At 28.3% G+C, this 25562-nt stretch overlaps 1 protein-coding gene across 1 annotated transcript in view; it reads left to right on the top strand.

The window, feature by feature from the left end:
• The first annotated feature begins 5553 nt into the window (after window positions 1-5553).
• The window catches only part of LOC123297512 (transcriptional activator cubitus interruptus), a 139947-nt gene continuing 119938 nt past the window's right edge, over window positions 5554-25562 (top strand). The window contains exon 1 of the mRNA XM_044879204.1: window positions 5554-6287. Coding sequence (XP_044735139.1) covers window positions 5977-6287 — 311 coding nt within the window. The 5' untranslated portion in view covers window positions 5554-5976. The remainder of the gene's footprint in view (window positions 6288-25562) is intronic.

The following is a 25562-nucleotide window of genomic DNA, read 5'->3' as shown; positions in this document are numbered from 1 at the left end:
TGAAGACTTGAAAAGAAACATAAAATGAATAATTTATTCCTCCTTTCAATGTTTTGTATCTCTGTTGGTGACAACAATAGTTTTTAATGTTCTTTAAAATTAAAGAACACTCTCGTACACATATACACACAGATATACACTAGTAGGACTAGGGTCAGTCATAGTCTTTGACATTTTCTTGTAAACGGTTGGGATTTCGAAAGGCTATTGGTAAGTTTTGCCTAAGGATATTCTTATATTAAATACGATAATTTTCATAGCTGGGTACTTCTGTTTCAGGAAGCCTGAAAAATATGTAATTACTTGAAAAGCTTAAAACTGGTTAATTCATTCAAAACGAAGAAAAATGAATAAAAATTGAAAAATTATTTTGTTCAAAATTCAAAAAAGAAAAGGTGTCCGTCGTTCTGGTTAAGAAATGAAAACGTATCGAAAAAGAAAATTTTAAGACGGTTGGATATTGGATTATTGAAATGAGGCAAGTATGTAGTACGCCTGGGATTTGAAAGTGAGGTGCAAATTTTCAGAAATTATGAAATAACTGTCAAATACCTCGGCATGGCCCGTGACTTACATGTTCCCACACCTATACACACTTACACTTGTAGTCTCAAAGACAATATTTTTATTATTCTGTATTCTTATGGTGCTAGTTAAGGCCTTATCTATAGTAACTAAGTTAATCCAGTCAATAAAGATTTCTGGCATGTAATTTCGCGGTCAAACCCAAATGGTGTGTACAAAACTTTCTTAGGAATATACAAACTCATCTTTACTACCAATGCGTTAATCGAGAAATCCTGTGACAAATATGGGATTCTCAGTTTAAATAAAAAAATTATATTTTTGGGTTCAGATATTAGCCCGCAAGAAATCAATGTACTACCATAAAATACTGTCAATTTAGCTGATAATAATTCTTGATGCGTGTGTTAATGTTATCACTGGTGTAGTAAAAAATAATGAGAAGATTTACCAATGATAAAATGTTATAATCATCTCAGGAAGTTATAAATAAAAGACGAAAGGAAATTAACATTTTACCACGCAAATGGGAAAACATTCAAATCTTGTTCAGATCGTTTTTTTTATTTGTTATGGTGGAAACGCAGTGAACATTTATTTTATGTTACAAATAGATATACTAAATACACTTATTTGCGCTTCCACCAAAAACAAATCCTGTATCCTTTATAAATACATTTCATAAATACATTTTTTGATTAACAAAGTTTTCACAAATCACCAAAAATTCCTAGGTCATCGGGCTTTTTATTATTATTTTATCGTTCAAAGTTGGCTGAAAAAATAATTAATCATATAGGTTATCCTTTTCAATTGGATATTCCTATATCAATAAATCTAGAGAGTGTGATAAAAAACTATCTAAAATTTTTAATCTTGTAGTTTATAATAATACCATAAAAATATAAGGTTTTCGATGATATATACCATAAAAATAGAAGGTTGTTCATGATCTAACAACAAAATTTTAATTTAATCGATTTCATCGAAGTTCCATCATTTGATGAACATAGTTAGACGACTATATTTAGAGTATTGATGATTGAAGAACGATATCTATATTATCAAATTTATAAGCATCACTTGCACACAATATATTATATATTTTTGTAGTTGCATGGTATTTTAAAGCTAAAAATAACACATTATTTGACTACAAAGCATGTATTTGGTTTATATGTATGTAACGTACAATAAACCAAAACTTTTTTACAATACTGTAGGGAAACAATCACCTTAACGAAACTAGATACGCAAAAATTACCCTTTGAACGTAAAAATATAGCTAAAATAATCATCATTTCACTGTATTATAATCATAATAATATAATATAATAAACAAAGAGAACATTATATATGTATATAAGTGTATCTTTATTTATATACTTATAAAGTACAGTATATTTGTTTGTATATGTGTGTAGCTGTAGTGTATGTTATTTAATATAATGTTTATAAGTTATAATCTTGTTTGGCTGGACTCTAATGTCTTAATAACTTCATTTATGCATTCAAGGCCAGCCCAATCCAATTCAATCCACAATACAACTACATATATATAACTATAATAACTATACAAGTTTAAATATCAAGTAAAGGTACTACTACCACTAACTAACAACCCATACTACAACCATCCACAATCCACACATCCATAGTCAGTCGTTTTTGAGACCTTTATATTCGACCATATATTTTTTATTTATTTTTCATTCAATGTTACTTTAATATTTCAATATAAGATTGATTATAAATATGACTTCAGTCTAAAATTAAGAGTCCAAAACAAGATACCATGCTAGTTTGAAGGGCTTAATCAAGGGTGTTAGCTAGTTTCTCTCAAAACTTTGCTTTGAAGTATTTCCATGTTTTAAGAAAGGCCAGTATTTTTCCTGTTGCTATTTCCTTCATCTCCGTCAGATTGTCAAGAAAACCTTGTCCCGTTTCAGTTTAAGGCGTCTACAAAGGAGATATTTTCTCACGTTTGCCATCACATTCTTCCCAACCTGATCCAGACACAGTTTCCTGCAATAACTTTTATTATGCACACTTAATTCTTAAGATTCAGTAATCTCCTTGCTCCTTTGCTATAATTAATTGATTAGCCACAAGGTTCGAGTTCTAGAACAGTCATCTCGTTTAGAGATTTTATGAGTGAAAGCGGAAAATCCAACGCCTCTACAGGATTCTTTTATATAATATCTAAGTTTTCCAAATGAATTCATTTTTTGTTTGTTTGAAAAATTGGGCTTTTTGAAGGGATATCACTTATGTCAAGGAGTCGGACACCTTCCTCGTTGACATGAGATCTTTACCGATGAAGATGACGCATATCTTCCCGCTTGAAAGCTTCGTTAATAGTTTTGATTTGAAGTTTTGATGTGGACGTTCGTTTACAACATATTTTACTGAAATATTTGGATTATTTTCCGGTTTAATTAAATTGTGCAACCCCACAGCCGTCCTCCATAAGTCCAGACTGATTTAAGGACTTGGTTGTTCAATGAAAGCTTGTTCCGTACATCATTCTGAATTTGAGAAGGAGTTCTTCCTCACTTTTCTTCATCAAGCGTCATATCGAGGCAGTTGATTCTTTTGTCGCTATCCGATTAGACTTAGGAATTTCTATTTGATCCTCTTGTTTGTATTAGTTCCAAATTTCAACCTCTAACTGCAAGGAATTTTTATTGTCTCTCTAATCTAAGAGCGAAGGTTTACCAACTATGGAATTATTTCAGTCCTCGAATTTACCTTAAAAAATTGAATGTGAAACAATAAATATCCCTAAATTTTGACACAAGTTCTCGGGAACATGCGAATGCTTTAAAAGAAAATAAAAACGCGTAGTTCATAATCAGAATTATACTTATGAGTGGAGTGGAAAATTTAACTCGTCTAATTTATAAATTTGAAAATTGTTTAAAAAAATCTTAATTGAGATGTAACTTAAGTCAATATAACATTAAAATTAAATAGAAATGCCAAGTAACATAGAATGAAATAAACATTATACAAAACACAGAGAGGAATTTGGATGTAGTTTTCAAATCCACACTCCTGCTGAGTAACATTTGGCATCTCTTTCCAACATACACGTATACATGAATATAAATATCATTCTTCTTATAATAATAATAAAAAAAAAGAACCAAAGTAAGTATTAGCTTAAGTATTTTGAATGCTTTTGTTGTTGTCCTGTACACGGTTGTAACGCATGCGCATTACGTTAACATTTTGATTTTTGAAATTCTTTTACAAGTTCATTCTCTTCATCATCTATGGATCGTGTACACAAATATATCCATTGATTTCCGTCTCACTGTTGTGTTGTATTATAAGTAAGGAGTACCACAGGTATCTATGCTTGGCCCTCTCTTCTATAACTAACAGTCAGTCAGCCAACTAAACTCAAACTAAAATAAAATTATGGGTGTATGATGATGAATTATTGATTGCCTTATGTTTTTAATGTGTTTATCAACATCCAAAGAAACAAAACTAGCCATAATTATATTGTTTCTTTGTCGTACATTGTTTCCGCTAGATTAAGTTATCCCAGTTTAATTTACATAGGCGGTTTTATTCTTTTATTATTATTAACTATATTATTGTAGGTAATATGTTTATTTTTTGAGGTACTCAATCTATAATTTTATATTATTACTTAATCTTTGGAGATTCGTTTCTTTACCTTCCATAAAAAAAAAAAAACTAATTATCTTTATCAAATTTATTTATTTCTTCTTCAAATTCTTAAATGGCTAAGTGATTTTATATTTTAAATTATGAACCCTTAAAATAAATAATTCAATTAAAAAGTTTTGGTAGAAAAGGAAACATGATTGTTTTGGAAGGTAATTTGGCCCTTTAAAGCTAAAATATGATAGCTTTGAACTACTGAATAAATTTCTCGAGCATTATAAAATTGTAATGAGTAATATTTTTTAAAGTAATAAATTGAGAGATTCTTCCAAGATTCGACCTAATCTGTGTTGTGGAATTCATAAGGATAATCGGAAAAATTAGACCTGATAAAATAGAATGTTGAGTTTGTCGACTATAGAGGAGTTGGCTAGGTTCTGGGTCTATTTTTTCCGGATCTATTTTTTTCCGGTCTATTTTTACCTCCATTTTAAATCCATTCATAAAACTGCTATGAATTCTTCTTCTAAATCGCCTAGCAAAAACCAGATTTGATTCTCTTCCTGATCTCTTGTTGCGTGTATATCTTGACGATAGCAGGCTTTAAGAATTTTTAATATTAGTACCCAAAATGTCTATAATACAAGGGCCCATTCTTTAATTTTTTGAGTAAATTTTTATTAAAAAGTTGAAAATAGAAACTCTTGAAATATTCAATAATTCTTTAGAGTTCGATCAACGATCAACGATCTCGGAAATGGCTCCAACGATTTTCATGAAAATGAGTATGCAGGGATTTTTTGGGGCGAAAAGTCGATCTAGCTAGGTTTCATTTTTAAAAAACCACGTTTTATCCGTGTTTTCGGGACAAACTGAAACATACACTGCAAAATAAGACTCTTCCTGACATCTATTGGTGTATATGGTAGTTAACGAAATAAAGTACATTACCGGGACATTCAAATTGATATTTGCATGGAGCTCGGTCATCCAGGTACTGTTATGATTAATTACAGAAATTCTGCACGAAAACAGTGATTGACGGTAAATAAGATTACATTTCCAAAAAAAATGATGAAAATTTGTCACCCAGGAAAAACGAAGAAATGAAAATATTTGTAACGCCACTGTATTCTAAAGCATGTTGAATACAAAAGTAAGAGATCTTCTTATGTATATGAAAAGAATGAGTTATGTGAGCGAGACAGTTTGATCCTTGTCTAACATAAGGGCTGGGCTCAGTCAGTATGTATAATGTATAATAATATAATAATATTGTACTGAGTAACATGTCCCACTTCACCTCCCTTCACATCCTCGTACTTTATACAACACACAAACTTATAGTTGAGTTGTAAACTGAGGCCTGTCAACTAGTTGAACGCATACACATAGCACCACTTCCACCAACTTTTTAGTTGGTTACCATTCCATTCGTATTCGTATGGTCTACACATGTGAGAATTTTAGAACATAATTATTGTGTTTACCAAATAACTAAATTAATTTTTGTGTCAACTCATCAGACGAGAGACACTTCTGACAACGCTATTACGGCCAGAGTTTATTATTTTGATTTCTTTTAGAGTGCGATGAAGTTTTCTTTCCAGATTTACTAAACTTTAGAGAGAGGAGTGTGTCGTTAATATCCCATAATTATATAAATATGAAGTTATTCGTTAAACAGATTACGGTGGCTCAAAAATTGAGCAAAAAGTTTGTGTGAAAAAATTGTAAAGTGCAAAAAAATAAGAGTGTGCAAAATATGAAGTGACAAAGTGTGCTTTTTGAAGAAACGGGAAAAATAAAATGCCAGAAAAAGAGATTGTGTTTAGTGATCGACATCATCCACATCATCACCTGGGACAACTGCATTATCCTGGTGCAACGACGGGTACATTACCATCGTTACATTTTCCAAATGCTGCGGTGCCACACGCGGGTACACCAGGGAGTACACCCGTCGTGCCAAATGGCACGCCACCATCGGCATTTGCCGCGTTCCATCATGCTCCATTACCGGTAGATCAACGGACACATGAGGGACGTTATGTGTGGGATCCGCGAGTGCAAAGTACAGCGGCTGCGGCAGCGTTCCATCATGTTACATCGGCTCATGGGTATGTTTATGCATTTTTTTCGAATGACTGATATGGTCTAGCCTTTTGAATACTCCAAAAAGAGGGGGACGGTAGAATTCTATGCGGACTACTAAATTTTATATGATCGTAGGTGTTGCATAATGCAAGGGTCTAAAAAGATAAGTTAAAAAAAAAAAATGAAAAAAGCCGACTACTTCTTTGAACTGAAAAGAATAGAACAAGTCCGGTAGTGACATAACTACTTTAGCAGTCAAATTTCCCATTATTGGAAGGATTTTAATGTGTCCCGTTAACTGTTAAAATCTACTGGACTTTTTTTTCCATGCCTTCATTGACACTTGCAAGATTAAGACAAATCGATTGACGTAAGAATCATCAAAAATCGGCCCACGCGTGCCCCAAAGAAACAAACATACATTTATATAGCCTGATAAAACACATGACCACTCCTTTTCGTCGCACAATCAGACAAAAAATAGCTATGCTCGGAGGAAATTACGCTTTCTGTATAAAAAACAGTCTCTATTTTGAGTATTCAAAATAGCTGATTTTTTCCTGCTAAAATCGCCGTTCCGTTATATAATATTAGTTAATCATGTGCAACTTAAAATTTTTATCTTTGCCAACAGCCTTATTTTTTAGCAAGATAATACTCTAAATCGCTGGTAAAAATGAATTCTATCACTTACAAAAAGGTTTTATGTTTTTGAATGTCTGGTTTTTGTTTTTGTAAGGTGGAATTTAAGTATTAAATTTACCGTCGCTGGGCATTATTATGAATGACATAGCAAATTTAAAATTATACTTTCAAAAAACATGTTAGATGTACTAAAACTAAAAAAAATATTTAATATTAAGAGGCGGATTTAGATCATTAAAAGATTTTAGCAAAGTTTTCTGCCCCTTCATATTTAAATATATTGATAAAGTTGACACTTGAAAACTCCGGGAAGACGAGAGATAAACCAGAAAGTTGAAAGATGAATTTAATCTCAGTATATTTTTGATATTTTGTATACCCAGTTTTTTCATTATTATATTCGATTTGCCCGTCGCTTCCACCATTAAATATATTATTCACAAGAATATGTTATATCTTATGGCAGAGAAATTGGGAAAAATGCTGATTTATTCTTGTGTCCTATAATATTAAAGTTTCTTTTAAAATAAAACTCAAAATACAACTATTTTGTAATCCAAAGTGACGGTAGTGTCAGTCACTATTTATTTTTCTAATAAATTTGATTCTAAAATACTAAGATACTTTATATTATCATTTTCCGATATTTTTTTTAAATGTAATTTGGCCTCAAATTTAAAATCATAAATCCTGATTAGAGGAAGATATTCAAAGTATATAAGCACTCTTGAAACGACTCCATTTTGCATGTCAGTTACATTTGCATTTTGTTAAATAAATCATATATTTTAAAGTTTTATGAGCATAATTTTGATTACAGAGGGATAAATGTAGAATCAACCATAAAACTAAAACCGTTAACATAATAGTATATATAATATGAAGCAAAAAAAGCATTCTCAATCTCAAATGTAGTGTCAGTCACATATAAAATCGCACCAGACAAAAAATAGTCGAAAAACACGAGAATTGTCATTCTTAAGGTAAAATTTCGAAGTTCTTTATAATCAAACTTATCCTTATCATTCTCCCAAAAAAGCAGCCAAAAAGAATCATGGAAGTTTAGTTTCATTATAGTGTATAGTCTAACTTGTTTGATTGTTTCAAATATTTTAAAATCATTCGATGGCGATAAACATATTTGTAAAACTAATTAAAATATATATTTATTGATAAAAATAATTTTAATAGAATTAAAAATTAGTTTTAAAAACGACGTGTTAAAGTGAAATTATGGTTAAAGGGCAAAAATAATAATTAATATGAAGTTTAAGTAAAGTAAATTTTACACACTAAGTAGCTTTAGTTACTTAGTAATGTTAGTTATTATATTGATTTGACTTAACACCTAATTATTATTTAACACAAATATTATTAAGTTTAGCTTAGACATAATTAGTAAAGTCAATATTTTATACACAAAATAAATATTTTAAAAATAAACAACCTGTTTTAAATAAATTATTTTATATTTTTAAAGCTAACTTTTAGCTGCTTCATTCAATTCTCTTTTTTACTTAATTCTTGGTAAAAGAAGACATTTTTAACTTTATTTAAAGGTATTTTTTTATTATTTAAAAAGTTAATAATTTGGAAAATCAACAACACTGACTACAAAATTATATTTATATATATATTTTTTAAAAAGAATTAAGTCATTAAAATGTAATTTGGATACGTTTCATAAAAACATGTTAAAATTTTTTTTTTTTAAAACAAGTAATTTTTGTATCATAGGTATTCTAGTTACTATAGTTACGGTAATTGTAATATGATTTATTTGAAACGTCAATAATTTATTCCGAAGATATTCTTAGATCATTCATCAACAAGCGAGAAAGCTGTGATTTTTCTAGAAAAGTTTAGCTTGACTCTCGAAGATTGTTTATGGTTATTTTTAATTAAATTAATTTTAATCAATTTTTTCCATGAGCGGTTTTTTTCAGACTCATCAACTCATTATTTTCATAATTATCTGCCTTCTGATACAAATTTCGAAAGGTTAACAGATCGTTGTAGATCTGTTCATAACGTATGAACAGGTAAGTCAGTATAGGTAGTTACAACGATTGTTAACCAATCGAAATTGTTATCAGAAGAAAAATAATTTAATTACAAAAGGAACGATACAAGCGCTTGCCTGAAAAAAACAGTTTATGGAAAAACTTGATGAAAATTAATTTAATTAGAAATAGCCAAGCATACTTTTCGATAGATCTAGCCAAGAATACTTTTCGATAAGCTATCTTAAGTGTGTTTATAAATAGATAAAATTGCATAAAAAAATATGTCTCAGGTGGTTATCTGATGGGTTACTTTATCGATCATCTCTTAGACTGTAAATATTTCAATTTTGTCACAGAAATAAGATTATTGTGGTGGAAGCGCAGTTAAATGAATTAAACATATCCATTTATAGTAGAAATTGGATTTCTCGGCGCCTACACCATAATTATATGATATACATATTGTTTAAATTTTTAGTTATCGATTTACTTTTTTACTTTTATGATTTTTTAATTTTATTTTAAAAAAAGTTTGCATAAATTATTTTTTCCTAATAAAAGATTTTTGACTTTTTGTATAAAATGATCAGATCTCAAGTATTTGTTTGCAAATCAAACTAATTTTATTAAAATTTGTAATAATTATGGAATGTATATTTTTTTTAAAAATAAATCTGATAAAACAATAAATAATAAATAATTTATTATATTTATTTATATGTGATTTAAATCATTCCATTTAATGACACTTTCACTGCTCATTTTACATAAATAATTAAATTTTTATAATTATTATTATTGTATTATTATTTATTGTTATTATTTACAGTTGAACCTCGACTATAAATAATCATATTTATAATAAATATTTTAAAATTAAATAAAATTATATATTTAAAAAATATAGAAATAAACTTAAAATAAAAAAACCAGATGGAAAATTGATCAATTTTGTGGCAATTAATCATTTGATTCTAAAAAAATATCTGATATATTGATTTAATAATTTGGTTGTAAGTTAACTAAAATAATTGGAAACCATTAAAAAATGTTGAAATAAAAAAAAAATGTATTTGCCATCTGACTGGTTTACTATTTATTGATTTACCTAAAATTAAACTTTAAACAATTTTAGAAATAAGAAATTTTAAATCCAGTACATTTCATTCGATATCATACCGAATATATCGATTATCATAACTATGTAGCCAAACAAGGTACAAGACAAAAATGATTTCTTTTAGATTCATATACTTTCGTGTCTTCAGAAAAAAACGAGATATGTCGTGAGCACTCGGTAGAAACTATATTCCTTTCGTATAGTATCTAAAGTAATGTATCGGTTACTTTTTTATTTACTCGATATTTTTCTAAAAATTTAAGGTATTTATTTTAGAAGTCAAATATTTTTTTTTATTCCTTAAGGAATTTAATTTTAAAACTATATCTATAATTTTTTACTGTATGAATTAATTGTAATATTAGTTTAAAAAAGATATACTTTTGATTTAGTTGTCAACCCAATATACGCGTACATTACCTATATTTGGTTTGATCAGGATATTTATTATGACAACATAAAATTTTCTTGTAATTTAATTTATCTACGTAAAATTTATTACATTCTATATAGACAGTAAGATATTTGTTTTTGCATGGAAAATCTTACAGAAAACGGAAAATCTTGTATTCGTAAAAAAATTGACTAAAAATCGATTGGATTCCCAATCAGATCTTATTATTTCCTTAACTAATTCTTCATCAATACATTTAAAAGATAATTATTGAATCCAAAATATAACAAAAATGGAACTAATTTAAAAAGACCCCATTTTTATTATATTTTTTATTACTTTTGATAGATAGTTAAAAAAAAAAATAGAGTAATCATTGATAGATAAGATGTATATTAACCAACCATCACCTGCTTGAATTATGTTGGGATGGGTTTTGAAACCATTATTAAAAAGGTACTCCAATTCAATCATTGTATGATATAACCATGATGATACATTAATAAAAATCACTCCCTTTATAAGATATAACATCCACAAGTGTATCTGTAACACTTCAAAATATCACTTTTTTTAATATAAAAAGTGTTTTTTTAGGGCATTCAAAAAAAGTGCTTACACTAAATAGATAAACATTTAACACTAAGAGATTCTAACATGGCCAAGAATTTTTAGTTAAGTGGATCACTGATATAAGAGCAAATGATTATTTGTTTTCAAAATGTCCTTTTAACTAAAATTCACAAAAAGTGAAATTAAAATCAGTCAAAAAATACGGATGTGATATAAGCATTTTAAGCTACTAATTAGACAGAGAGACCAAACATTCTACATGATGGCATATACTATGTTTGCGTAATAATATCTCGTATGTTAAGTTCTGTTTTGCTAGAAAGAGATACAAACAAATCTATGATGGTTTATATTTTGATTTTATAGTTATTCGAAAAATAATTTTTCTCTGCTGTTTGCTACTACGCATGAAAAAGCTCTTATTAGAGCGGAAAAAAAAACAATCAATTGGCTAAGTAAATTGTTTAAATACCCTGTATAGAAAGTGTTGAATGTCAGTGCCAGTCGAAGTATTATCTCCACTTGTTGAAGCTATCTATCTTCTATAGTTTTGAAAAAATTTATTTCCATAAATCTGTAATTTTAGACACCAAATGGAATTTTTTAAATTAATAAACGTAATTTTGTTCTAATTTGCGCCCCCTTGGTAAATAGATAGTGTACGGAAAAATGTTTCAAACAAAAGTTGTTAATTTTTTTATAAACTATTGTTCTATCTCTAAGGGCTTACGATCTCAAACTCCCTTTTTACGTTCTGAGTACGCTATAAATATTTCATTTTGATATTTCTTTTAGTTATCGTATCGGCGAACGTACAACCGGAAATAGACTAACTAGGTGATTTTAAGAATATCTCTATCAAAACTTTGTTCGAAGCATCAATATTTTTAAGCTTTGCAAACTTGAGACTAAAATTATTATACTTTGATATGTTTTACATATAAGTATACAGGATATAAAAATGCATGAAGATTCCCAATTATCAATGCAATAAACTTAGTTAGCTAGCATCTTATCATGCTCAGAATTATGGTATGTCTAACATAGTTTTTCCTCACTCTTCTTCCATGTAAAAACTACAAAATAGTACCTGTGCCCCGAGATTTACTACCTAAATAAGGTATATATATATATACATAATAAAAAGTGATTATAACAAATGTAAATATTAAAATTTTTTTAAAATTTATATTTCATTTCCTAACTCATCCATGAATTAGAAATATCACTTAGAACTGACTTAAGACCTCTAAGTAACATTTTTTAAAAAATAAAGATAAGGATATTCATAAAATTTTTATTAAAAAGAGATAGTAATAAACATAAATATATAAATTACTTTTTTTGGTATGTAAATAATAAATATTTGTTATTAAAGCAGCCTCACCCCTCTTTGTTTTGGTTCACCAGCTAGATAGCTCCTTGTCCAAGTAGTGACTTAGTAAGTGCTAGGTAGTGATATTATGATTGTATTGTAGTGACTTAACAAATATTAAATAAAGTAATGTATTTTATTTGATGAAGCCAATAACAAGGATTGTTGAATATTTAATAGTTCACACTAAATGAATAATATATTCTTATCTCTTTTTATTACATACATATCTACAATATGTAAAATTATCCTAAATATCCTATGTACTATGATTAATGGATGATAAATTCGAAGGTTTCTCAGCTATTCGTTATGTCGTATGAAAGATACTTAAATTTCTGTACCCCTAAAGTATCGCTAGCACCTGAGAGCGGCTACTGCTTTTACTAAGGCGAATGGGCGAAAAAAAAAAATGCTAAGAATTTGTTTATAGATGGACTTTTAATCAAAGAATAAGTGGTTAAAAAGTCAATATATAGGTATCCATGCAAACTTTTAAGAAAAACTCGATTGAAAATCGATTTAAAATACATTACTCTTATAGAGAAATCTCAAAAAACGATATATTTTGAAATTTTGTGTGAATAAAAACAAATTATCATCACATAATTATACTATTAATTTTTCAACATGTTTCATACAAATATTTATAGTATAAATGTCTGTTTTATTATATTTATATATATTTGTCAAATATAATATAATTCCATATTCAATTCAATGGTTGTACATGGATATGGATATGATTTTACAGGTACCATGTTAAATATTATTTATTTGTGTTGGTTTGGTAGTAGGTAAGTTTGAATATCTACATTACCATTGCGTCTCTTAGTTTTTGTTGTGTATATTTATTATGTTTACAGTAAAATTTAACAAGTATAGAGATATATGTTTAATTTAACGTTTTTTTTTTTTAATACAGTTGTACTGTTTATTTATTACACATAGCAAGCAGCAGCCACTGTTAGATAGATAGGGCCTTGGTTTTTAACTTCTAAATCTTAAAATAAATAAATAAATTTTAATTCATAAAAATTATTTCTTAATAAAGGTATTCCATAATTCACGCAAGATGTAATATTGATAGAAAATACAGTTTTTTAATTAAAAGTTCTAAATTTTTTATTAATACATAAAGTTTGCAGATCTAAGAGCTTAATGGCGAAATTTTCCTTCACCATTTTCCACAAATGCAGCTAAATAGTGGGGATAAATATCTGAATTTTATCCCTCAAGGCGTGAGTGGTCGCAGTCTTGCTGTCAGAAAACTCAGATTTCAAAAAAAAAAACTCCATTTGTTCTTTTTAAAACCCTATAAGCTGCCAGCTGTTACACTGTCTTTGCTTTTTCATTGTCAATACTTTACCACGCAAATGGGAAAACATTCAAATCTTGTTCAGATCGTATTTTTATTTGTTATGGTGGAAACGCAGTGAACATTTTTTTTATGTTACAAATAGATCTACTAAATACACTTATTTGCGCTTCCACCAAAAACAAATCCTGTAATAACCATATAAGGTGTTTTATCAGTTGATTTCTTTTTTTTTTTAAAGTTGGAAGAGGATATTTTAAGATTGGAAAATGGTATTATTTATGGATAAGAACGTTAAAATATATTAAAAATTTACTTTCTGAAATGTGTTTTTCGCAGACATTAACTATAGAAATGATATCTGGTCAGTACCTGGCTCAAAAAAAAAAATTCAGAAAGAGAGTTCGTGGAAAATTAAAGGCTGATCCACAAACTTTCTTCATGAATTTCGTAGCAACTGGACCTAATATCGTAGAAATATATCTACCATAAATTGTTCTAAACTCTCCTATAGAATATTTTCCTTAAACGGGTGACCATTTACGACACATTCATGCATATATCATTGGGGCTACTACCTCAAAGTTCTGGGAAATGGAGAAATAATTCAGAAAATTGGGAAATTAATCTGATTCTTACATCGAATTATAATATGATCAAGTAATTTCATTAGTAATGATGTGTTTTTATACCATGTATATATGTAATATACATAGTATATTAAGTTTAGTCCCAACGCTTAAAAATATTGATGCTACCAACAAAATTTTGGTACAGGTGTTCATAAATCACCTAATTAGTCCAAAAGTTTAAATGTAACAGAAGTTTAAATGTAAAAATGTTTCTTATAAAAAAACATAAACAACTTTTGTGTGAAACATTTTTTCGTAAACGTACAGTATGTTTTATATGGGAATATCAGTTGTGTATGTGTGACATGTATGTATGTGTAATGTGACAGAGTAATCAACACTGTCTATGCATGGTATTTCAACAATTAACTCAGTCAATTGTTTGTTTACACTTGTTTTTTAAGAACCTTGCACTAAAGTCACTACAAGTTAGTAAAATTATTTGATAAATTTATTGAAATGAATAATCTTATAAGAAAACTAACCTTCAAAATAAATAAATAAATTTGCTTTTAAATCGAATCAATATAAATTGAATGTTGCCATTTATAAAATTGCAATCAATAATAAATAAATTAATAAATAATATGAATATATGAGAGTAAGAAGTCTTTTAAACAAAATCCCGCTCTTTATATTAATACTCTTATTACTAATAATCAATAATATACTAACTAATTATATTAATCAATAGAATAAATCAATATACTGTAAAAATGAATGAAGTTGATTCATTTGATGCAAATTACTCATTTAAAATCAAATGTTTATTGCTGTAAGCAAATCAATTCAATTATATGCATTTGCAAGACCATGAGTTCATAATTGAAGTTTTAACTCGTCAGCACTCGTGTTATGAGCATTTTGCTCACGCTTGATATAAAATATAATTAACTTTTATTTTTCAAATGGAATATGTGGTTGAAACTTTTTCTCTCTGCATAAAATTTTATCCATTTTCGATTTCAAATTTTGAATTTTTCAAATCACGAAAGTAAAGGCTGCCCTTTTCGTGTATTTTGGTTGGTTTAACATAAGTCGTACTCAATAAATTGAAAAAGCTTGTGATATTAATTTGGTGAAACTAGTTAAAATGAATTGAATTATTTAGATTATGTCTCTGCTTTAATATTTTCTCTCCTAAATACCATATTTAACGCGTAAAATATTTGACGTACAGAATGTATAAGCAAATTTCTAACCATGCGACTATGGATTGCCAAACAATTGGCAAGAGGGAAATAAAAAAAACCATAGAAATTTCGCAACATTATGGACTCATGGTCTATTCGCAGCCAAGTTAAAGTAGCCAATAAGCTATAATACTAGTATCCATTTATTTAAAAAGTATGCAGCAGTATTTATAAATGTCAATATAAAAATATTTATTTACAAATATAAATATTAAAAAAAAAATTAATATTTTATAAACAAAATAAAATAACTTTAACTTAGTGAGTTAAACTCAAATATTAAATATTAAATATTGTAGTATTATTGTACAAATATTAAATTATATATGCTTAGCTTTGCTGTAGCAAGTAGCAAACAAGTGCATAAAATATTTATACAATCCATATATGCACAAATATATTTACTTACAGGGTGGACCACATACGTAAAAACAACGTTTCTCCATTTTGCTCAGTATGCTGATATTTTCCAAATAGACGGATTTGAATAAAATCTTAAAAATATTTACTTAGTATGCAAAATATGAACGTTTAAAACACCTAATTAAACAAAGACTAAAATAGTGACATGGTTTACTAGTGACATCATACGTGGGTATCGACATAAAGGTAATATATAAAACTTTGATTTGCTAACCTTTTAGCAAAACAAAGTTTAATATATTATACAGGCAACCATTGAATGCAATCTTTGATTACCTATAACTTCTTCGTTTTTTAATCAATTTTAATTTCACTTTCAAATTTTGCCATGATATCAAGTCTAGTTTGTCAAAGTTGAAAACAAGTGAAATTTACAAAATTTAAAAAACCCCGGAAAAATGGGATTTATTCCTTGTAAACCGATTTTTGGGAACTTGGGAGCTATAAATAGTTCCCAATCGAGTCGGTTCGACCGATTAGGGGCTACAATTCCACTGAGAAACACACAGACTCACATATAAACACTTTAAACTTATAACACTCCTTCTTAAATCAATATCAAAGTGATGATCAAGGACATCAGATGAGATAAAAAGAATATTTAGGGAGCTACCATTTTTTGTAGCAAATTTTTGGAAATATTTGAATTAAAATTGAAATATTGAGAAATGTTGAGTTTGTTCTTTTGAATTATTGTTTTGAATTATCTAATTATTTTACCATTTCACATTTCGAAATGAATTGAACCATGTTTATTTGACCATTCATTTCCATAATAATCTATATATATATAGGAGACTTTCTATAGATCTATATAGATAGTCACTCATCACGATATCTCTGGAACTATAAGACCTAGAGACTTGAAATTTGGCGGGAATATTCCTTTTGCCAAGTAGAGGTCAGCTAAGAACGGATTTTACGAAATTCTACCCACAAGGGGGGTTGCGGGGGTGTTCATGAATAAAAAATTCATATTTTTAAATTATGGCTTTTAGTAGTTCAAAACTTGGTCAGAATGTTTTAAATTACATTTAGAAATTTTTTTAACCTTCGGAGGTAGAAAGGTGTAGCGAGAAAGTGGGAAGGAAATATCGAATATTTACAAATATACCTAAGTGGGGTATCAAATAAAAGAGCATGACGTGTACATTACAAAACTGTTATCCAACGTAAGGAAATGTGGAGGGAGGGGTGCAAGTGGGGATGTTGCCCAGCAAAGCGGGTATATTTTACGCCACGCAAAGCGGGCGGGTAACAGCTAGTTATTTATATGTCATGCCTTTTCCAAACTGAATCGATTTTGAGTAGATCATCGTCAATTTTTTAGTTTTTTCGGGCACGGAAATCTATGGTCGCACTTGAAACATTCTCCGTTAAATTACCTTTCAAATGAAACCAAACAAAATTAAAATAGGTTCTTCCGTTCAGGCGTACGATGTCACAAACACACAGACACACACACATAGCGGTCAAACTTATTACACCCCCTTTTTTAGTTACGGAATTAATAAGTGGTAACTTGGTGCTCGTAGTACTTTAATAATGAATAAAATTAAAAAAAGCTTCACCTTATACTTAAGTCATATACTAATATATAAGGTATTTAATATCCTAAGTAAGTTAAATAAGGTTCTACACATTTGCTTGTATCGTAAATATTCGGTTTTTGGTTTTTATTATGTCTACGATACATAATTTTTCTCACCAATATAAATACTTAAATACAAATATCTGCGCGTACTTAAATCCATTTATATAAAGTTTTTAATCAAATGAAATTAATATGTTTTAATTTTTTTTTTAAATAATAAATTATAATATTTATTTACATTTGTAGTTGTAGGTACATTACTGTTTGTTTATTATTTTATTTTAAAAACAATATTTATTATTATTAATTTATTAATTTTATTTTATTTTTTTAAATCTGTAACTAATTCAGAATGTAAACGCTTTGATAATAATACATATAGAATACCTTAAGACATTTAAAACAAAGAGTTGAGTACATTGGTATCCACCATTTTGTTTTGGTCTGTCCATTTTAAGTGTATTTTCAGGTATTTTATTATTATACCATGCATATATGAAATATACATAGTATATTAAGTTTAGTCCCAAGTTTGTAACGCTTAAAAATAATGATGCTAGGAAAAAAATTTTGTCATAGGTGTTCATAGAATCACCTAATTAGTCCATTTCCGGTTGTCCGTCCGTCCGTCCGTCTGTGGTCACGATAACTCAAAAACGAAAAAAGATATCGAGCTGAAATTTTTACAGCGTAGTCAGGACGTAAAAAGTGAGGTCAAGTTCGTTAAGAAGCATCATAGGTCAATTGGGTCTTGGGTCCGTAGGACCCATCTTATAAACCGTTAGAGATAGAACAAAAGTTTAAATGTAAAAAATGTTCCTTATCAAAAATTAAACAACTTTTGTTTGAAACATTTTTTCGTAAACATCACTGTTTACCCTTGAGGGCGCCAATTAGGCGGAAATTTTATAATATGTGTACAAACTATACACTAAATGTCGGTCGGTAATGCAGAAACCTATAAAGTCATTTACATATGTACTATACTTTATTAGTTATGTATGTGTCACATGTTTGTATGTGTTATGTGATAAAGAAATCAACACTGACTATGCATGGTATTTCAACAGTTAACTCAGTCAATTGTTTGTTTTCACTTGTTTTTCTTTAAATTAAACTTTTTTTTCGGTAAACAGTGATATTTACGAACAAAACTTGTTTATTTTTTGACCTATGTTACTATTTATTTACGAACTCAAATTGACTTTTTACGTCCTGAGCACACAATAAATACAAGGCCAAATACGAAATTGAATCCCAGGGATTTTTAGGATCACTGATTACAAATTTTGTGCCAAGTGTATGGAAAACTACCCTCTTCACACCTTATTAGCCAGCCCCTGCACCAAATTCGAAAAAAAAATTCCTGTTGCAAACTTAATGATGAAAAAGTTCGATCTAGAATCATTTTTTTTGATTGTTGGGCGCATTTTGGGTCGTCGGCATCATTTCGGCACGGTAATGGTATTTCAAAGCGTTATAAACTTGGGACAAAAATTAGTATACTTTGATATATATATTTCAAATATCACGAGGTATAATAATGATATGCTATTAGAGAGTAGATAACATTAAATCATTTTCTCATGCACATTAAGCTTAAGTTGAATTAAACATGATACTCAATTAAAATGGCATCTTCATCTATTTTTCTAATGTGATATGTCAACTTTATAATAATGTAGAACCTAGGTGTACGTACACCTTAAGAAGAAGATGATGATTATTACTTCAATATATTTATATTTATATGATGAAGATATATTCTACAAGTTAATTAACTTGTAATCAACTTATACATATACAGAACTAACTTAAGTAATAATACTTAAGTAAGTATATATCTATCTTTGTTTTAATCATGTTTATTTGATATATATCTATCATGGTTACACTCATTATATGTATAACACTTATATAATGTTGATGATATGTTCACCTGTTTTTATATATTTTTTTTTTTGTTAAAGTTTTAATCATAGTTTAAATATTATTATATTTTAAAGAAGATGATGGTGCGAGAGAATAAAGAAAGAGAGAAATAATAATCAAGAATAAATATAATAATTAATGATTAAACTAGTTTTAAAAATGTATTAGAAAGAAAAGGTTTTATGTAAATGATATATGTATGATAAAGATACATATATTAGTTATAATAATTTAAAATACTGAATGATTCATTTTTATAAGTGCATTGCTTATCATGATTTTATGAAAATCTGGTAATTTTACATAAAAAGTGTAAAATCTTTACGATTTTCTTGATTCTGCCCTATATGTAATATGTTGCTTGTCGAATACACACAAACAGAGGAAATCTTTTAACATAATGTTACGGTAGTTGGTTCATCCCGTTGTGATTTTGAATATTTAATATGTCTCGCAATTATAATTATTTATTTCTAAATAGAAAAAATGGTCTCATTCGAGAGCCTATGTCCTTTCTCAGGCTCTAGACTATCTCTCTACCAAATTTCATTTAAATCAGTTCAGTAGTTTAGGCATGATTGCGAAACAGGCAGACAGACAGGCTTACTTTCGCATTTATAATATTTATATTTATGTCTGACACTAATTAAGATATGCTGTATTAATAATATTAAATCACCCTGTAAAACATAAATATACATATTAAAATATAATATTCAATTATCTTTTGAAGACACAGCGAGAGTGAGTGCAACCATTGCATTGGTGACAAGTTTTAACACCAAAATAACGCAATAAAAAAAATAACTTAAGACATTTTCTCATAATAAAAGTTAAAAAGAACCAACCGGTGTATATTTTATTTTAATAACGCTGCTGCTACTCAAACAACTAACAACGGAAATACAGATGAGTTTTTTCAACTGGTTATTATATCTAATATTTAAACGACATCAGACAGTTCCATGTTGAATGTATTTAAAGATGATGACTTTGTTTGCAGCTAAAAAGAGCTAATACAACTCCAATTTTAAATTACGTATTTACACGTTTTTAAATCAATGAATATGTACTAAAAATTGTCATTATAATTGTATTGAATGTCCTATGTACGATGTTTGATCCATTCAGTCTCCAAATTAGCTTGTAGACTACCAAGCCCAATTTATTTAGCACTTATTGATTTGTAAAATAAACTTGAGTGTGGTGAATCGAAGAAACATACTGAGTACACTTAAAAATTTATCAAGTACGACCTAGCTTACAAGTTTGTCATTTTTTTGATTCAATCTTCAAGAAATTCAATTCTCATTTTCAATCGAAACAATAAATTTATAAAAATTACCAGAGATTATGATTTACAAAGATGATAAAAAATATTGAACGCGTATGCAGACGTTGACGCGAGTGCTGATGGGTTAAAAAGAAAAATTCGTAACTATTTCAACAGGTTTTCTATTTATAAAATAATTGTGATGTTTTTATAAAATTTAATGACTATATATTTTTGTTTGTGCGATGACGTTGAATAATTGAAGCAAAATATATTAGAATTAAGTTTTACGAGTCATGATGGCGTTCTATTGAGTTGAGTTCGTCATGTCATGATCCATGATGTCACGTCATGTGTGTATTGTCGCTTTTTGTTGCTCTTTATTCATGATAATCTTCTGTATTTTAGTTTTTTTTTATTACCTTAATATGTTTTGTTACGGTCATGTACTGTTTTTAAAGCTAAGGCATGGTTCTGCATTAAATGACTTAACTTAAGTAACGATTATATATTTATAAAATGGTGGACTGTTAGTTTGAAGGTAAAGTAAAAAGTAAAATGGCGATACATTTCAAACGAAAATTTTCTTGTTTATATCTCAGATATCTTTCTTCGTGGAAAATTTTTTTTTGATATTTATCTCTAACAGTTTACAAGATGGCTTCTCTTCTACAGACCCAAGTCACCATTGACCTATGTTGAGCATTTACGAACTTAAACAATCCTTTTACGTTCTGAGCACGGTATAAAAATTTCAATTTGATATCTCTTTTCCTTTTGAAGTTATCGTGTCCTCGAACGTACGGACAGACAATCGAAAATGGACGAATTAGGAGATTTTATGAACACCTATACCAAAATTTCGTAGCATCAATGTATCTAAATGAAATTATCAGCGGGAAGGTGGTAAAACACATATATGGGATCACAATGGGCTCTATAGCCTAAGTGTGTCTTTCGTGGGCAGCCAATATAACCTAACCTAACGTATCAATGTATCTTAGCGTTGCAAATTTGGGACTAAAATTATCCAAAAAATTTTGTGTTTAATTTGGCACCAAAATATTGCGCGGAGCTATTCGACATGCTCGAATAAGGCCTACAAATTATCAAGGGTTGAAATAAAGTTTTTTCTTCTCAATTTCTTGTTCGTTTATAGGCGTTATCCCCATGAATTTTCATTATATTTTTACGCACACTTCTTCATTTTTGTTTTTTTATATCTTTTAGTATTTTCGAAGTCAAAAGTGACTCATAATGTCTAATAAAATTTTTCACCAATTTCCAATATAAAATTTATTTGATTTCTTATACATATTTTGTTTTAAAATATTTCTTTTATTAATTACCATTTAAAAAATAGTAGTGTACACTACAGTAAGAAGTAAAAAATTTAGTTTTATGCAGTATAGCTATATAGCTAGGTAATAAGCCTACAGTTGTATACTGAACTGTTGAGAAATAATTAGCTTCAGTTAATAGTCTGAACATAAATTATGGTGGAAACGCAGTGAACATCTAATTTGGTTACAAATAGATGTGTTTATACCATTTATTTGCGCTTCCACCAAAATCAACATAAAAAGTTTTAATATCACTTTTAAATGACTTAGCAATGGATTTATATTCGTGAATAATTAAAATCGATACATGAGTTATCCACTAAAAAAGGCATGTATATCAATTATAGTAAAAGCAATGAGAAAATCGGGTGATCCAAAAATGTATTGTGATCATTTGGGGATATCTGCTTCAAAATTGAGTTGCAAGATTCTACCCAAACAAATATAGTTACTTATATTGCAAGTTAAATAAAAGTTTTTAAAAGTACAATCCATAACAGTTTTTTTCTAACTTTTCTGGTGTAAAATAAGTAATTTAAAAAATCCATGTAAAATGTTAGTCATGATTTCTTTAAAAATGAATAAGTTATAAATAAGTTATTTGTTTTTCATTCCAATTTCTATAGCATATAATATATCTACAGTAAAACTGTGTTGTATAATTAATTTACATGAAAACAGCTTTTTGAATAGCTTTTACACTGTACTTACAAATGTATTTGTTACACGATTTTAAACCAAATATAAATACTTGCAGCATTGCTATAAGTAACAATATATATATATATATTTTTTGTATTTTGCATCTATTATAAAATATATGCAGTAAAATGTATTTTTATTATACAATCATATTGTGTTGTGTTGTATTTGTATATTTACATTACTTACTATACATACGTTCTATGATTTTGAAAAAAAACTTTTAATATAACCAAACAACGAATTTGGTTTAATTATATTATCATTTGGTCATAGTTATCAAAGTACGAACAAAACAGAGATCAACAAAATTTTTTGCACAATTTTTGGCGTGCTAAATACGAATCTGAATTTCATGTTTTCGAGAAATTCGTTCCTTAATATGGAAAAAAGTTGTTTTTCCTCTAAAGTTTTGCCAGTGAATAATTTTTTCTCACAAAAAAATTTACGCCATCAAAATATACCATTCATTGCGCCTTCAAAAGCCATTTTGAATTTTTTCAAAATCTTTTTTTTTCAAGAAATAGAATAAATATGTAATAATAAATTTTATAAATAATTTATGATACTTATAAATATAATATTAGTAGTAATACAATGTGTTTTTTACAATAAATGTCGTCTCGAAGAACAAAAAGGAAGTTGGAAGGATTCAAAAGGTATTTTAAAGGAAGAGGGAAAGTAAAGGAGGGCTTTCAAGAATTACATAGTGATGGTACGGAAATTTGAATATGATCGAAAAATGGATTTTTCTCTTTTTTAGGTAAAAATATTTCGAAAATTTTATGTATTAGAAAAATTCTGAAGCCGAACTATAAGGCCTGTTGTATCGCATCAATATGACAAAAAAATCAAATTTTATTGACCAGTGAAATTTTATACCTTAGAAAATGGTTGAATATTTATTTTGTCGTACATTCATCGTAGGGACTTAAATCTATAGTAAAAGTAGTCTATTTTCGAATTCATCCAACTCAAAAACAAAAGGTGACAGTTACATTTATTATATTTTAATTCTAAAGCTTATAGTTTTTAAATAGATAAAATTTGCCCATACATTTTCATCGCCATTTTTGACATCAAAATTTCAAAAACTAGGATACATATCGAAATTTTTACTCTTAATATTCATCTAGTTTTCCCAAGTTTCAACAGAATCCACTCTGAGAATTTAAAACGAAAGTCTCAAATATTTTCATACACTAATTTTTATTGGAATCGTCCTTCAACCGTTTAGATTCTAACTTTGTCTAACAATATTTATTTTTTATCCTAAATTCGGTATCGTGTTACATAATATATATATTTTTCTGTATATTATAATAATATTCATATAATATTAAAATGTATAAAACGTGAAGTAATGAAATATGTATTTTATATATGGTGACTATAGTCACTGTGACTCCATAACAGTGACTTTAAGAATAAGAATATACTTACTTAGACTAGCCTAGCTAGTTGGTGTTAGATAAGCCGCTTCTTAAGACATATTAGTAATATATACATACATACAACTAGAATATAGAAATAATAAGATAGTGGATTGCATAAACAGTAAACAATTGAATATTAAACACATTCCAATAAGTAAGTAAGCAAAGTCGAACAGACAGATAGACATATCAACTTGTTAGAATTATTTGTTTGTTATTATTATTGTGTACCTATTGTACTAAAAAAAACTACAAGTACTAAGTAAGAACTTATTAAATCGACTTGTTAAAAGTACTGGTACATTATTTGTAAAATTCTAGCATCATTGTCCACTTATGCATTTTTGAAATGGATTCACAGTTGACAACACAATATATTCGAAAGATTTAGCCACAAAACTTCATACTGATTTTATCAAGAATTATGGACTAGGTTTCGAAAAAGGTCCTCAGAATATTAACCCGATTGTAGCTTAGCTGTCCAGGATTTCAAATTTCTATTCTTTATAAAAATGTGCAATGGACTTCTATATTAAGTGGTGAATTCAAACTTAAAATTTGGGAGGCGCATGTTTCGATGATCGATTGATTTGGTATAAAATTTTAAACATGATTTAACCATTAAATGTTTCGGAATATGAGCAACAGTTAGGATGCATGAGTATGGGTGTCTTTAGGTACTTACTGACTGATGATATCCACAATACTTCTGGCGAATAGTACTATTTAACACTGTAATGTTACTGTTGCTAAGTGACGAGCAGTGTGACAACAAACATAGCGTTTACACCTGTACTGAAATAGGATCGTAGTTTAATAACGCGTATTGATAAATGTGTCAAAAATCATAGCGAGAAAAACAAGTAGCATTGCGACATCTGCAATGTAGTCTGAGACTTAAGATCAAAATGTCGAGTTGAACTTACTATTTATTAATGTCAGTAGCGTCAAAGTTTTGTAAATAACGCCATATTTATGGATCTTATATGGCAATATTATATACAGTACTATCAAATACTTTTTGAGAATCTGTCCCTATTCCATGCAAGCATTGCTTAACGCCCATACTGCATTGACTCTTCCGCCATAACTATTCTTAATGCTACTATTCCCTCAATATAGTATACAGTATGGCTCTAAGATAACGCCCTACTGTATACTGTGGTTGGGAATTTTTTGTGGATGTCTTCTAGCCTAAAAATTTTTTTTTTTGTTGTACATCTGTTCTGTTTTAAGACAACATTTACCCAAAAAAAGAAAGATTCGCTATGATTGTAATCAGCCAAGTTACAAGTGCTGTTAACGTTCTGATAATAAAGTAAAAATGTTGACTGTTGAC

This window comes from Chrysoperla carnea, chromosome 4 (genome assembly GCF_905475395.1).
Source record: "Chrysoperla carnea chromosome 4, inChrCarn1.1, whole genome shotgun sequence".
In the NCBI taxonomy this organism is placed as follows: Eukaryota; Metazoa; Arthropoda; class Insecta; order Neuroptera; family Chrysopidae; genus Chrysoperla; species Chrysoperla carnea.
The sequence above is the reverse complement of the archived record's forward strand: the minus strand, read 5'-3'. Positions and strand labels throughout refer to the sequence as shown.